Genomic DNA, 16,593 nt, shown 5'->3' with positions numbered 1-16,593 from the left:
TCTACCTACGATCCCACCACAGTCCCTCCCTGAGGGCCCCGACTTTAGCCCTCCTGACCCCTCCCCACTCCCCAGGATCCTGTTTTGGACAGACTGGGATGCCAGCCTGCCCCGCATTGAGGCAGCCTCCATGAGTGGGGCCGGGCGCCGCACCGTGCACCGGGAGACCGGCTCTGGGGGCTGGCCCAACGGGCTCACCGTGGACTACCTGGAGAAGCGCATCCTTTGGATTGACGCCAGGTCAGCGCCCTCTGCCCTGGGGAGGCCCAAGTCTGTGGCACCAGGACAGGGTGGGGAGGGACCTGTGGTGATGAGGGTGGCGAGAAGGACCGAGGGATCTAGAACTAGGAACGGTGGCAAAGGACTGGGCACAGGAGGAGGAGGATGGAGGGGCATGGGGAGGCCAGGGCTGAGGGGAGGGGGCGGATAGAGGAGGCAGAAGCGGGGCCGTCAGCTGTGGTTATTCACACTGTACCATCCTCTCCACTCACCTGTCCTCTCCACTCTGTTCCCTCTGCTGGGGCTGTGTCTGCCCAGAGGGAGGGGAAACTTCTTTCTAATTGGTCTGCCCAGGAAGGGTGCCTTTTTCTTTTTTTTTTTGAGACAGAGTCTCGCTCTGTCGCCCAGGCTGGAGTGCAGTGGCGCGATCTTGGCTCACTGCAGCCTCCGCCCCCCTGGGGTTCACACTGAGGGTGCCTTTTTCTGACTTTCATCAAAGCCCTGAGTGCCGACAGCAGCCCTGGGGAGAAGTGACCGAAAGATTCCCTTGGGGCTTGGGAATCAGGGCCTGAGAGGTGAAACCTGGACCTGTTGGGTTCTCACACCTTGGTCTTTCTGTCTGTCTGCTCTGGCCAGCAGGGCTTAGGGGAGGGAATGGTCCCGTGCTCTTCGTTGGGAGGGCTGTGGCCAGGGCCCAGAGGGTGGGCGCCCGGGCAGAGCTCTGAGGGCTGAGATCCTGGCTGGCATCCTCATTCTGCCCCATCATGCCCTCAGGTCAGATGCCATTTACTCAGCCCGTTACGACGGCTCTGGCCACATGGAGGTGCTTCGGGGACACGAGTTCCTGTCGCACCCGTTTGCAGTGACGCTGTATGGGGGGGAAGTCTACTGGACTGACTGGCGAACAAACACACTGGCTAAGGCCAACAAGTGGACCGGCCACAATGTCACCGTGGTACAGAGGACCAACACCCAGCCCTTTGACCTGCAGGTGTACCACCCCTCCCGCCAGCCCATGGGTAAGGGGCTCGGGGCCTCGAGCAGCCAGAAAGGAGCCAGCAGCCTCTTTAGAAGCTGTAGAAGCTCTTAGGAGAGGAGAGGGCAGTGAGAACAGGAGCAAGTCTGCGCTGCGATGGCAGGGGTGGGCCGGCTGTTGACAGAGGCACCGTCTAGCAGCAGAGGAGGGTCTAGCAATAGTGGCTGCTGGAACAGGGGGAGGAGAGTGGGCGAGGAAGGGGTGGTCCATGTAGGGAGCAGCAAGTCACAGGATGCTCTGGCTTCTTCTCTTCCCCACCCTGCCCCCAGCTCCCAATCCCTGTGAGGCCAATGGGGGCCGGGGCCCCTGCTCCCACCTGTGTCTCATCAACTACAACCGGACCGTGTCCTGCGCCTGCCCCCACCTCATGAAGCTCCACAAGGACAACACCACCTGCTATGGTAGGAGCCCTTCCCTCCAGAGCCAGTGAGCAACTGAGGCTGGAGGGAAGGCTGCAGGCCCCAGGATCCCGGTTGTCAGCAAAGGCAGAGTCCCAGTCGGGAGGGTCCCGATAGGAGAGGCTCCAGAGACAGCCACTGTGAGAAGGGGCTGCAGGTCTGCCAGGGAGGCTGCACCCGGCGGGGTATGTCCACGGAGCCAAGGGCCAGTAGCAAACAGACGGATCCAGAAGAAGGCAGGGCCAGAAACTGGGTGGGTGGGAAGCACAGAGGCAGGGACTGCCTTCAGTGACCAGCCCGTGCCCCACAGAGTTTAAGAAGTTCCTGCTGTACGCACGTCAGATGGAGATCCGAGGTGTGGACCTGGATGCTCCCTACTACAACTACATCATCTCCTTCACGGTGCCCGACATCGACAACGTCACAGTGCTAGACTACGATGCCCGTGAGCAGCGTGTGTACTGGTCTGACGTGCGGACACAGGCCATCAAGCGGGCCTTCATCAACGGCACAGGCGTGGAGACAGTCGTCTCTGCAGGTTCTTCCTGGCCCTGGATGCCCACCAGTGGACATGGGCACCCCCACTCGCCCCTTGCTCCCAACCCTGGTCTACTTGGTCCTAGTGGTCCTTCTCCCAGTCCTGTTCCCCCTCAGTGTTCCAGCCTGGTTTCCTGATCCCTTTTCTCCAGAAAGCACACTGGCCCCCCCTCCTGACCCACTGCCCTGCAGACACGCAACAACTGACTCCCTACTTGTGCCCCCAGACTTGCCAAATGCCCACGGGCTGGCTGTGGACTGGGTCTCCCGAAACCTGTTCTGGACAAGCTATGACACCAATAAGAAGCAGATCAATGTGGCCCGGCTGGATGGCTCCTTCAAGAACGCAGTGGTGCAAGGCCTGGAGCAGCCCCATGGCCTTGTCGTCCACCCTCTGCGTGGGTCAGTCTAGGGCCCAGGGCCGGGGAGCATGGGGTGTGGGGCTGGGAAGAAGAGGACCTTGACCCTTCCCTCTTGGCACCCTCCCCCCAGGAAGCTCTACTGGACCGATGGTGACAACATCAGCATGGCCAACATGGACGGCAGCAATCGCACCCTGCTCTTCAGTGGCCAGAAGGGCCCCGTGGGTACGAGCTTCCCTGCCCACCCCCACAGCCCTTCCCTAATTCCTTGACCAGCCGGTGCTTGCAGGGTCTCTCAGTTGCCCCTCAGCCTCCCCAGAGCCCCAGCTTAGTGCCTGTTCTCACCACCTGCCCCCTCGCCTCCCCCCACGCACAGCCACACACTCTCACACACATCCTCTGCTCCCATCCCTGGATACCCAGCCCTGGGCCAGACTCCCCGGCAGTGACTCCCCCTTTTCCAGGCCTGGCTATTGACTTCCCTGAAAGCAAACTCTACTGGATCAGCTCCGGGAACCATACCATCAACCGCTGCAACCTGGATGGGAGTGGGCTGGAGGTCATCGATGCCATGCGGAGCCAGCTGGGCAAAGCCACCGCCCTGGCCATCATGGGTGAGGGCTGCTGGGCGAAGCAGAGATGACGCAGAGCAGGCCAGGGCAGACCTACTGGGAGACGGGCTGGCTTGGGGCAGTCTCTCACCAAGTGGGATGGGCCTGACGACTTAGGGCCAATGGGCCCTTCAGGAGAGCTGGGTGTGGGGCCTTCCCAAGGGTCTCATCCCCTCCTGCTGTCCCAGGAGACAAGCTGTGGTGGGCAGATCAGGTGTCGGAGAAGATGGGCACATGCAGCAAGGCTGGCGGTTCGGGCTCCGTGGTCCTTCGGAACAGCACCACCCTGGTGATGCACATGAAGGTCTATGACGAGAGCATCCAGCTGGGTAGGTGCGAGGCCGGGCGGCCGCTGGGAGCTCAAGGGCAACAGGGGAGGCTCCAGAGCTGCAGGCCGCAGGGCCATGGGGCAAGGGAGTAAGTGGGTTAGGCTGCACCCACCACCTAAAGGGGCTCCTTGTTTCCTTACCACAAAGGCGCCTTATAGGCTCCCAGCAGCCCTGTTCAGAAGGCCAGGGGCCCAGGAGGACAGAAAACCTGAGAGCCGGGTAGGGTGGTGACCCCCATTAGGTCCAGGGTAGTCAGTGACCATCCTGTTTCTGAGCAGCCCAAGCCTGACCCTGAGGTCCCAAGGAGGCCCACCTAACCCTTTCCCTCTGCCTCCCACCTGCCCCCAGACCATAAGGGCACCAACCCCTGCAGTGTCAACAACGGTGACTGCTCCCAGCTCTGCCTGCCCACGTCAGAGACGACCCGCTCCTGCATGTGCACAGCCGGCTATAGCCTCCGGAGTGGCCAGCAGGCCTGCGAGGGTCAGTGCCTGGCTTTCCTCCCAGCCTTGTCCCAGCTCCCCAACCTTGACCCCTCCTACCCTACAGCCCCACCTTCCTCTTCTTACCTTGGGGACAAGACTACATTCATCGTGTAGGGGACACTGGACTGTGAAGTGGCTGTGACTCTCCAGTGCCTCCAGAAGGATTTTGGAAAAATAGATGTCAGCAGGCAGATCGGGGCAGCTGCATGGAAGAGGCATGCTCTGAGCTGGGTTTTCTAGGACAAGTAGGATTTGGATGCATGGTTCAAAGGAGAGGGAACTATACACAAGGCAAGGTGTGTGCAGGAGCCCCAGCCAAGAGTGGTGGGCAAAGTGTGGGGAAGTCCTGGAGATAAGGCTGTGAGCTAGGCGGGGCTCCTGTGTTCTCAGCCAGGAGTGCCTGGAAAGTGATGTTTGGGGAAGATCAACCTGGCCCGCATTGGTGGTGGGGAAGAAACAGAGGCGGTTAAACCAGTTAGGAGGCCATTAGGAGTAATCAGAGTGTGAGATGATGGGCCTGGGCTGGGCTCAGCAAGGGTTGAAGAAAAGAAATGAAACTCAGACGCATTTCACAAGAACCTGCTAACTGATTTATGAGCTTGCCGGGGGACAGCATTTCCCAAAAGTGCATTCCTAGGAGCCTCCCTCTTTGATGTGGGTAGATTTTACCAAAAGAAACTCTGAGTTGAATGAAGTTTAAAAGTGTTTTGTGCTGCAGAACTTCTCAGAGCCTTGAATATGATTATGTGTGCCAAGAATTTTTCAAGTGTTTGGGGTTTTCCAAAACTCACTTGACCATTCATTCTTTTTTTCACTGAGTCTGAGCAACCAGGGCCCATTTGGGGAATCACTTTGGGACGTGCTGTATCAAAGGGATAAAGGCAAGGGAGGATTCTGAGGTGCATGGGTAGTGGCGCCTCAAGACATGGGAAAGCTGGGCCAGGCGCGGTGGCTCATGCCTGTAATCCCAGCACTTTGGGAGGCCGAGGCTGGCCGATCACTTGAGATCAGGAGTTTGAGACTAGCCTGGCCAACATGGCAAAACTCTGTCTCTACTAAAACCACAAAAATTAGCTGGGCGTGGTGGTGGGCACCTGTAATCCCAGCTACTCAGAAGACCTAGGCAGGAGAATCGCTTGAACCAAGAAGGTTCAAGGGTTGCAGTGGGCCAATATTGCACCACTGAACTCCAGCCTGGGCAACAGATCAAGACTCCATCTCAATTAAAAAAAAAAAAAGAGCCAGGCTCATGGCTCACGCCTGTAATCCCAGCACTTTGGGAGGCCGAAGCGGGCGGATTACTTTGAGGCCGGGGTTCGAGACCAGCCTGACCAACATGGAGAAACCCTGTCTCTACTAAAAATACAAAATTAGCTGGGCGTGGTGGTGCATGCCTGTAATCCCAGCTACTCGGAAGGCTGAGGCAGGAGAATCACTTGAACCTGGGACGCGGAGGTTGCGGTGAGCCGAGATCGCGTCATTGCACTCCAGCCTGGGGAACAAGAGTGAAATTCCGTCTCAAAAAAACAAACAAAAAAAAAAAAGAAAAGAAAAGAAAAAGAAATGCAGTAACTGGGAATGAGACTGGCTTAGTAGTGACCTTAGGGGGTTGAGTTTTAGATGTTGGAGAGAGGGTGTGGCATAGACCAGACAGAGGGAGGACAAAGAGGAAACTAGGATCAGGCTGAGCACCAAACTGGAAGTCTAGATTTTGGAGTCACCTAGTCCTGATTGTCTGGTCTGAACTCCCAGACTTTCCCTAATGGACTTGCAGGGGTGCAGGGTTGGGTTGTGCTGTGTGGAGGCGGGCAGAGCACAGGGTGAGAAATCCGAGTCTCTGCTGCCCTCTCATGGTGGCTAGGGGTCCTGCAGGTGGTTCCCCAGAGCTACCAGCCAGGTGCGCTTCCTCCCGGCGCATGCTCTGGCCTCAGGCTAGGGTGTGTGTGCTGGGTGGAGGATAGGGATGATGGCGGGGGGAGGGGGGGATGATATTGAAGCAGAAGCAGAGAACAGTTGGAGGGTGACAGGAACCAAGCTTAAGGGAGTGTTGGTGATACCCATGCCTTAAGTTTCCTTGTCTTTCAGGCGTAGGTTCCTTTCTCCTATACTCTGTGCATGAGGGAATCAGGGGAATTCCCCTGGATCCCAATGACAAGTCAGATGCCCTGGTCCCAGTGTCGGGGACCTCGCTGGCTGTCGGCATCGACTTCCATGCTGGTGAGCCATTTGGTGGCGGAGGGAGTTGGGCGTGGCGTAGGAGCTTTAGGGGTGGTGTGGTGTGCCCTGAGGGTCCAGTGAGAGGCTGCCTGAATTAGCCCGAGGTGGGGCACTTGCTACAGCTGCCACCCCGACTCCACCTCCCCTTCCAAGCACCTGGCCCCTCCGGCACCCTCTCACCTCTGTCCTGAGCCTTGTGAGATTTTAGCCCCTCGCCTTACCCCTGCCTTATTGGGCATCCCCATGTCGCCTCCTCCACCTCCAGAAAATGACACCATCTACTGGGTGGACATGGGCCTGAGCACGATCAGCCGGGCCAAGCGGGACCAGACGTGGCGTGAAGACGTGGTGACCAATGGCATTGGCCGTGTGGAGGGCATTGCAGTGGACTGGATCGCAGGTGAGCAGTGGGCGGGTTTGTGGGGCTTGAGGTGTGGCAGAGGACTGGGGGACGCAGTGGGAGGAAGAGTTGGCGGGAGCAGGAAGAGGAGCTGCAGGGGTGCCTGGGGGCTCGGAGGACACCAGGTCCACCTGTCCTCACCCAACCTTCCTGAGCGCCACCAACTCCCTCCTTAGGCAATATCTACTGGACGGACCAGGGCTTTGATGTCATCGAGGTCGCCCGGCTCAATGGCTCCTTCCGCTATGTGGTGATCTCCCAGGGTCTAGACAAGCCCCGAGCCATCACCGTCCACCCGGAGAAGGGGTGAGGAGCTGGACAGACTGGCCTTGTCATTCTGCCCATGGCCCATGCTGATAAGGCCCTGTCTCCTCCAGGGTCTGGGGACTGACCCCCCACTTCCACCCCCACCCCACAGGTACTTGTTCTGGACTGAGTGGGGACAGTATCCGCGTATTGAGCGGTCTCGGCTAGATGGCACGGAGCGTGTGGTGCTGGTCAACGTCAGCATCAGCTGGCCCAACGGCATCTCAGTGGACTACCAGGTTCGCACACCAACTTGGCCCTGGAGCCGATGGTAGACCCCTGACCCAGGCCCCTGTTCCCTGTGATGAGCCCATTCTGGAAGGACATGGAGCCCAGGGGACGTCACGGGGTCTCCCGGCCCAGCCCTCCACCCAGAGTAGGACTCCTGCTACCACAGAGATGATGGGCAGGGGTCGCTCAGAAGTGGGGAGTGGGGGAGTGGAGAGATGTCTAGAGGTCGCCTTATTAGCAGGGCAGAGAGTGGGAGTGTATGCAGGAGGCAGGAGTGAGTAGGGGAGGCTGAACTGAGGGCCCCACTCTGGCCCATGCACTCCATGCTGCCCCAGACATGGGGCTGGCAGCGAGCTCAGCCCTGGAGGTGAGGTAGGTGCCTCTGGCCTGTAGGATGGGAAGCTGTACTGGTGCGATGCACGGACAGACAAGATTGAACGGATCGACCTGGAGACGGGTGAGAACCGCGAGGTGGTTCTGTCTAGCAACAACATGGACATGTTTTCAGTGTCTGTGTTTGAGGATTTCATCTACTGGAGTGACAGGTGAGGGCTTCTGTCCTGGCCTCCTCAGCCGATCTCTTCCTTCCCTCCTGGCTCCACTGATGCCCTGCTTGTGCCCTGTCCTTCTTTCAGGACTCATGCCAACGGCTCCATCAAGCGTGGGAGCAAAGACAATGCCACAGACTCCGTGCCCCTGCGAACCGGCATCGGCGTCCAGCTTAAAGACATCAAAGTCTTCAACCGGGACCGGCAGAAAGGTGAGGCTGGGGCTCTGGGCTGGGGTGGAGAGGTGAGGCGGACTCTGGCCTGGGAGAGTGCTCCCCAGGGAACCCAGTGTGAGAGGGCTGGGAGAAAAGTTAGACCCATGGGGCACCTTCCAATGGCCCGAGAGACCCAGGGATGGGGAGGAAAGGCTGAGGTGCTCTGGGACAGATCTGGGCATTGGGCTCTGGGCCCTGGAGGGTCGTCCAAGCTGGGGATACCGAGGCAGAGGGCAGAGCTTTCGCCAAAGCCTGGATGACAAAGGCACCAGCGAGCCTTTCCCAAGGCAGGCCCTGCCCTCTGTACCCTCCCCTCCCCCAGGCACCAACGTGTGTGCAGTGGCCAATGGCGGGTGCCAGCAGCTGTGCCTGTACCGGGGCCGTGGGCAGCGGGCCTGCGCCTGTGCCCACGGGATGCTGGCTGAAGACGGAGCATCGTGCCGCGAGTACGCCGGCTACCTGCTCTACTCGGAGCGCACCATTCTTAAGAGCATCCACCTGTCGGATGAGCGCAACCTCAATGCGCCCGTGCAGCCCTTCGAAGACCCTGAGCACATGAAGAACGTCATCGCCCTGGCCTTTGACTACCGGGCAGGCACCTCTCCGGGCACCCCCAATCGCATCTTCTTCAGCGACATCCACTTTGGGAACATCCAACAGATCAACGACGATGGCTCCAGGAGGATCACCATTGTGGAGAGTGAGCCCAGACCCTAAGTCTTCCCAGGAAGTGGGACATGGGGCGGGGAGCAGCACAGACTCTCAGACCGCAGCCAGGCACTCTACCCTGGGTCTGAATCCCAGCAGGTGCAACTCAGCCGAATCCCACTGCACCCCCGCAGTTACGTGACTCCTGATTTGGAGTCAGCGTCGGCCCCCGTTTTCCCCCTGCCACTGGTCCTAGTTCTGCCTTCAGGGCTGCACAGAACAAGCGAGAGGTCTCCGTGGAGCCCGATGCTCACAAACCCAGGCTGCAGACATGGGGCTGAGCTCCAGTCACTTGGGGTTTCAGTAACTTGGGTCAGTTTCCTGCTCTTGCCAAGCCTGAGCCTTCTCATCTGCGTGGTGAGACAGGATTCCTCGAGCTGCTGCGCATGAAGGCTTAGCTCAGTGATGCTGAGGACGGAGTGTGTGCTCTGGAAAGAGCAGTTACAGTGTCAGGGCTGTCATCATAGGACAGCCTTTCAGCTCTTTGAAAACTGCATCCCACTACATTTTCTCTTCTTCAGCCTGGTTACCACCAGGTCCCTTGACTCATTCATTTGCTCATTTATTCATTCAGCTGGTCCATAAAGACCTGCCAGTTATGGAACTAGGTGCTACGTATACAGACCTGTCCTTTCAGCCTTTTTTGGGACATTTTCTGCTGCATGTAGTCCAGCCTGCATGTCTGTCTAAAAATGTAGCATCCGAAGCTAAACTCGGTACTCCATGCTCGCAGCTCGATCAGGAGAGACTGGCAGATCAATCCCCAGTCCCCTGGAAGGGATGTCCCTTCCCCTCCAGCTGTCTGCAGACCATACCACAGCGTGGCCTTTTGGTAGCCACCATCGCTTGTAGCCATTAACACTCAAGTCTTTTCTCTTACACTGTTGCTCAGCTGTGTCTCTCACTGTGCCTTGGTTCTTTAACCTGAGTTTAAGATGTCTGCTTTATAAAATAATCAATCCAGCTCAGGGTCTTTTTAAGTAGGGGGCTCCCCAGTACAGCCCAAGTAGGATTTGATTTACTGAAATCTACATTGCACTCAACTCAGCAGAACTGCAGCTCCAGGAAAGTGCAAACACACCAGGAAGCCCGATCGCCCTGAGTGGGAGAGGATTGGGAGGTGACCACAGGTCATTTGGGTGAGGACAGCAGAGGTTGGGGGCACTGAGTCAGACCCTGGTGCCCCCGGGCCCTCTCTGCTGCACATCATGCACTCTCATACCCCACACTTCGCCTTCCAGCCAGGAGAGCACGTGCCCCAGGCTGTCCTCCACGGCTCCTGTGCAGGCTGCCCTCTGGCCCCTCCTGACCAATGGCTGCTCCTGTCTCTTCACAGACGTGGGCTCCGTGGAAGGCCTGGCCTATCACCGTGGCTGGGACACTCTCTATTGGACAAGCTACACGACATCCACCATCACACGCCACACAGTGGACCAGACCCGCCCAGGGGCCTTCGAGCGTGAGACCGTCATCACTATGTCTGGAGATGACCACCCACGGGCCTTCGTTTTGGACGAGTGCCAGAAGTGAGCTGCTGCCTGGGGCTGGGGGTAGCAGGGAGAGGTGGGACTCGGGGTGGCAGAAACTCCCCAGGCAGACCCAGGCAGAGGTGCAGGAGAGGCAGGCCCTGACTTGAGCTCCACCCTTCCCTGCTGTGTGATCTGGGGGGAGTTGCCAAAGCTTCCCAAGCCTCAGGTTCCTCTTGTGTGATACAAGCTGGCTAAGATTCCAGCTGCCTGCACCAAAGGAAGCATCAGGATTGTGGGGGACGCTCTGCCTTTGTGATTGATTCATTCGTCAGAGCACCATGTTGGAGGCACAGGGTAGGGCCTCTAGCTCTGGGATCCAAAGCTTCAGGCAAAGAATGCTTGTCGAACCCCTCGTACAGAAGCCTGAGGCTGGGCCTATCAAGCCACCTAGCTGGGTTGAGAAGTCACACTTGTGGGAAGTAATGGTAACTGGCACAGGGCTGTATACGGGTGACCACAGGCGTCATGAAGGCAGTAGATTGGCTCAGAGCCTGGAATTGGAAAAGACAAGGAAGGCCAGCTTGGACAGGGGAAGTGCTTTGAGCAAAAAATTCAAGGCAGGGAGGACAGAGGGGGACCTCTGCATGCCATGGGGCTTAGGCAGGCCCGAGCCCAGCCGGGAAGTGAGGTCAGGGTGCGGAGGAGTTAGGAGCACAAACCAGGACAGGTGGCAGGAAGCACCCGGGGGTGGGTGCTCCCCCTGGAGGGTTCACCCGCAGTCAGCCTGCTCTGTTCTCCTGCAGGGGCAGCCCTCATCCTGGCTGTTTGGGCCTCTAGTGAGCCACCCCCTCGCCTTAGGGATCCTGGCCCACATGTTAGCAACATTTTTTTCCCAGTTCAGCAGTGCTTGGAATGTTTTTCAAAAGCTTTACTAGGAAACTAGTAAACACAGCCCAAAGCAGCTGTATAGATATGTGAGTGTCCCGAACCCGGATTCTCCCCACTGATGTCATCACGTCCAGCCTGGCTCAAGGGCCCTCTGTTTCCTCCTGCCTCTGTCATCTGGCATGTCTGCAGCTGATGATGGAGGTCCAGCCCCCCTTCCATGACCCTTGGCTGCCTCACCTGTCTGGGGATGGCCTCAGAGCCTGTCCCTCATGAGTCTGAAGCCTCCCTGGAGGGTCCAGCAGGGCTGCCTGGCCCTCGTCCCAGAGGATGTGCCCCCCTGGCTGCCCACCAAGCTCCTTTCTTATGAGCCCAGGGGATTCCATCACGCATTCAGCAAGTGGCTTTTGAGGGCAAAGAAGGTGCAGAGGACCCAGTGGGGAGCGCGAGGGGCGTCATGAAGAGCTTCATGGCTGTGTGCTGAGGACTGGCCCCACCTGGAAGTCAGGGAACGTGTCCTTGAAGAGGCGGCATGTTAGCCAGCATCTGAGGATGGCAGGAGTGGCTGAGTGGGAGCATGGTCCCAGCGCCCAGAAGAAAGAGCTGAGCCGGCAGGAGGGGCCCTCCCCCTGGCCACAAGGAGCAGGCACTTTCGGGGAATCGGAAGGAGCCAACGTGGACCCCTGTGGAGAGGGCAGGGGCCATTGGAGACTCCAACAACCCAGCCTCCTCCTGAGCCCTCCCCGCGTCAGCACTGGAGCACCGATGGCCCTGTAGAGCTCACAGCAGGATAGTTAGAAGGTCCGCCATGTTCCTGGACGCTGAGCACCTACCCCAGGAAAGCCTCTCTCTCCCTCCTGCCCCATTCCTGGGAAGCAGGTTCACCCAGAACACAGTCGTGTCACATGGAGGAGTCTGTTGACGCCGGGAGGAAAACCACTTCTCACTGCAGGTGCGAGTTGTTTCACCTGAGGTGTGGGAGTCCCTGGTGGGGACTGACAGGCCAAGTCCAATCCTGACAAGCCAGGAAGATGACCGGCTGCTGCCCCAGGATACCCATTTTCCCTTATGGAGGCTGGAAGGACACGCCGCCTCCCTCCCAACTTACATCGCGATTCCAGAGCCACCGCAAACCCCTGCTCTCCTCCAGGATGAGGCCCTTAAGATCAGAGCTTCTCATGAGCTCGCCGAGGCTCAGGGCAGCCAGTGTCTCCAGAGGGGCAGAGCAGCACCATTTTCCTACGTGAGCCCAGCAGAAGGCGGGATAGTTCAATGGTGCTGGAGACGCTGGGGGTGGGCAAGAAGGGTGCGACCTGGAGAGGTCTGAGGAGACAAGTTCACAGGCCAGAGGACAGATCTGTGGCCAGAATAGTGAGGGGCGGAGGTGGGAGGGGGCCAGAGGCACTGGGGTGGGGGCGGGGGCAGGTCCTGTCAGGGAACTGGGGAACGGAGCTGGCTTTTGTGTGGCTTTAGTGTCTCAGACTCCACTGTGCATAAAGATCGCCTAGGAGCAAGAGAACGTGGAGTCCCCTGCCCCGCCCTGGGCCTAGCTGAGTGACAAGCTCTGGGACCGAGGGCCCAGGGCTCACCATCCAATGCCGGTGGTCCGAGGACCACTCTGTCACACCCAGGGTAGTGCATGACCAGCCCTGAGGCCTTCCACAGCCCCCCTCCAGCCTCAGCACCACCCCACAAGGAGCACGGCATAATTGGGGGCTGGCTGTTCCCATTGCTTCCTTTACTGAGAGGAAACCAAGGCTCAGAGGGGCGACAGGCTCATTCGAGATCCGAGCCGTTACAAGGCAGAACGGTGGCTCCAACCCCAAACATGCAAAGGCCTCAAAGTACGGAGAAGGGGACTCTTGAGAGCTCCTTAAGGATAGGACCCACATACCCCAGGACCTGGGACACACGCCACACTCAGCTCCACAAGGGCTTCCTGAATGATCTGGAAGACAGCCAGCCTCCCTGCACAGAAGAGAGCAGTTAAGAATAAACTCCTGGGAAATACTCACATAGCGTGTGCCATCTGTCCTTAAGATGGAGATTAACTTCTTCCACTCTCACAACCATCCTGCGAGGCAGGTGGTGCTACCATCCCCACCTCATAGAGGAGGAAACTGAGGCACAGGGCAGTTGAGTAAGTTGCCTAAGGGCACCTAGCTGGTGGGTGGTGGAGGCAGGGCTGGAACCCCAGAGCCTGTCTCAGTTGGCTGCACCGGCTCTCTTCTTTGCAAGTAGACAGTCACTGCCCAGATACTGCAATGTGAATATCTTACACTTGGCCCTCATCCCCTCACACTCAGCCACCTCGTGTGTGAACTGTCTGTGCAGTAGCGGGGCCCTTCCTGGGCATCTGGGTACTGCTGGCCTCTATGGCTCTGGCGTGGCTTTGCCCTGGCAGGCCTCCGGGTTCCAGGTGCCTACGCGTCCTGGCCTGTGCCCTCTGTGGTGGACTCTCAGGCTTTGCCTCCTGATCCCTGGACCCTCTTCCCCCAGCCTCATGTTCTGGACCAACTGGAATGAGCAGCATCCCAGCATCATGCGGGCAGCGCTCTCAGGAGCCAATGTCCTGACCCTCATCGAGAAGGACATCCGCACCCCCAACGGGCTGGCCATCGACCACCGTGCTGAGAAGCTCTACTTCTCTGACGCCACCCTGGACAAGATCGAGCGGTGCGAGTATGACGGCTCCCACCGCTATGTGAGTCTGCGGGGTGGGTGAGCTGGCGGGCGGCTGAGGGGAGGCCAGGGCCGGGGTCAGCCGTCAACCGAGACCGTCCAGGCACAGACATTGTGGGAACAGCTGGGAGGAGGTGAGTCCCTCCAGGCCCCAGCCTCGGTCAACCCCACCCTGCCCAGGTTGCTCCTCATCAGCTAGATGAGGGAGATGGCAGGATGCCTCTGCGGGCCCTCATTCTGTAGCTGTCAGAGGCCAGGCCAGGCTGTGGTCCGGTGGAGACTGGGCGAGAGGCCCGAGCGATGCTGTGACGGTGATGGCGCTGTCTCCACAGGTGATCCTAAAGTCAGAGCCTGTCCACCCCTTCGGGCTGGCCGTGTATGGGGAGCACATTTTCTGGACCGACTGGGTGCGGCGGGCAGTGCAGCGGGCCAACAAGCACGTGGGCAGCAACATGAAGCTGCTGCGCGTGGACATCCCCCAGCAGCCCATGGGCATCATCGCCGTGGCCAACGACACCAACAGCTGTGAGTGGGGCTGCCACCACCTGCCTTGCCCTCCTGCCTGTCGTGCCTGGACATACAAACACACACCCCACACACACCCCATACATACCACACACACCCCACACATACCACACACACCCCACACATACCACACACACACACCCCACACACGCCCCACACATACCACACACACCCCACACATACCACACACACCCCACACATACCACACACACCCCACACATACCACACACACACACCCCACACATACCACACACACACATCCCACACATACTACACTACACACACCACACATACCACACACACCCCACACATACCACACACACACATCCCACACATACCACACACACCCCACACATACCACACACACCCCACACATACCACACACACCCCACACATACCACACACACACCCCACACATACCACACACACCCCACACATACCACACACACACATCCCACACATACCACACACACCCCACACATACCACACACACCCCACACATACCACACACACCCCACACATACCACACACACACATCCCACACATACCACACACACCCCACACATACCACACACACCCCACACATACCACACACACCCCACACATACCACACACACACATCCCACACATACCACACACACCCCACACATACCACACACACCCCACACATACCACACACACCCCACACATACCACACACACACATCCCACACATACCACACACACCCCACACATACCACACACACCCCACACATACCACACACACCCCACACATACCACACACACACATCCCACACATACCACACACACCCCACACATACCACACACACCCCACACATACCACACACACCCCACACATACCACACACACACCCCACACATACCACACACACCCCACACATACCACACACACCCCACACATACCACACACACACATCCCACACATACCACACACACCCCACACATACCACACACACACATCCCACACATACCACACACACCCCACACATACCACACACACCCCACACATACCACACACACACACCCCACACATACCACACACACACATCCCACACATACTACACTACACACACCACACATACCACACACACCCCACACATACCACACACACACATCCCACACATACCACACACACCCCACACATACCACACACACCCCACACATACCACACACACACATCCCACACATACCACACACACCCCACACATACCACACACACCCCACACATACCACACACACACATCCCACACATACCACACACACCCCACACATACCACACACACCCCACACATACCACACACACACACCCCACACATACCACACACACACATCCCACACATACTACACTACACACACCACACCGCATACACACACACCCCTCCCACACACACAACACACCATACACACCCCCCACACACCACATACACATACACCCCCGACACATACACACACATACACACCCCACACACACCACAAACACACACCACACATATCACACGCACACCCCACATACGCCACACCACACACACCCACCACACACATACCACACACACCCCCACACACCACCACACACACTACACACCCCACACACACCCCCACACACCACACACAACCATACTACATACACACCCCACACACACACCACATACACACACCACACACTTCACACCACAACACATACACCACACCACATACACACATTCCCCACACACACACCACACATACCACCACACACACAATACATACACCACATAGCACACACACTGCAGCACACACAAAATACACATCACACCATACAACACACCACACACACCACACAGGACACATACACCACACACACAACCAACACACACCACATGCACACACACACACGCACACACAACACATATACACATACACACACCACACATACTATACCACATACGCAGCACACACACCACACCACACACATACCACATACACACACACCACACACACTGCAGCACACACAAGACACACACCACACCATGCAACACACCACACACACACACACCACACATGACACATACACACCACACATAGGACACACATACACATGCCACACACCTACCACCCACAACACATATCACACACACACACCACACGTACCACAAACACACCACACACACACACACACACATCACACAGACATACTATAAACACCCCACACCCCACACACCACACACACTTGCCTGGTCCTGCTCTCCCTGGGCCTCCATTACTCAGACACACACAGCTGTACACACCTTTGAAACTGCAAAACCCCCAGTGCTCCTGTACCCCTTCCCACCAAGGCATCTATGCACACAGATGGACTCTGCACACTCCTGGCATCTCCTCCACATTGCACACACACATTCATGTCACACCCACCCCTCAGGGCTCATCCATGC

At 58.0% G+C, this 16,593-nt stretch overlaps 1 protein-coding gene across 1 annotated transcript in view; it reads left to right on the top strand.

The window, feature by feature from the left end:
- The window catches only part of LRP1 (LDL receptor related protein 1), an 86,250-nt gene that overhangs the window by 48,763 nt on the left and 20,894 nt on the right, over positions 1-16,593 (top strand). Inside the window, exons 26-44 of the mRNA XM_055247445.2 lie at positions 76-240; positions 994-1,238; positions 1,525-1,656; positions 1,964-2,191; positions 2,418-2,592; positions 2,683-2,777; positions 3,017-3,166; positions 3,352-3,492; positions 3,841-3,975; positions 6,063-6,194; positions 6,460-6,594; positions 6,771-6,900; positions 7,013-7,139; positions 7,525-7,676; positions 7,767-7,891; positions 8,217-8,594; positions 9,939-10,128; positions 13,456-13,660; positions 13,971-14,163. Of these exons, the coding sequence (XP_055103420.2) occupies positions 76-240; positions 994-1,238; positions 1,525-1,656; positions 1,964-2,191; positions 2,418-2,592; positions 2,683-2,777; positions 3,017-3,166; positions 3,352-3,492; positions 3,841-3,975; positions 6,063-6,194; positions 6,460-6,594; positions 6,771-6,900; positions 7,013-7,139; positions 7,525-7,676; positions 7,767-7,891; positions 8,217-8,594; positions 9,939-10,128; positions 13,456-13,660; positions 13,971-14,163 (3,233 nt within the window). The remainder of the gene's footprint in view (positions 1-75; positions 241-993; positions 1,239-1,524; positions 1,657-1,963; positions 2,192-2,417; positions 2,593-2,682; positions 2,778-3,016; positions 3,167-3,351; positions 3,493-3,840; positions 3,976-6,062; positions 6,195-6,459; positions 6,595-6,770; positions 6,901-7,012; positions 7,140-7,524; positions 7,677-7,766; positions 7,892-8,216; positions 8,595-9,938; positions 10,129-13,455; positions 13,661-13,970; positions 14,164-16,593) is intronic.

This window comes from Symphalangus syndactylus, chromosome 17 (assembly GCF_028878055.3).
Source record: "Symphalangus syndactylus isolate Jambi chromosome 17, NHGRI_mSymSyn1-v2.1_pri, whole genome shotgun sequence".
Classification (NCBI taxonomy): Eukaryota; Metazoa; Chordata; class Mammalia; order Primates; family Hylobatidae; genus Symphalangus; species Symphalangus syndactylus.
Note: the sequence above shows the minus strand (reverse complement) of the source record. Positions and strands in the feature narration are given on the sequence as shown.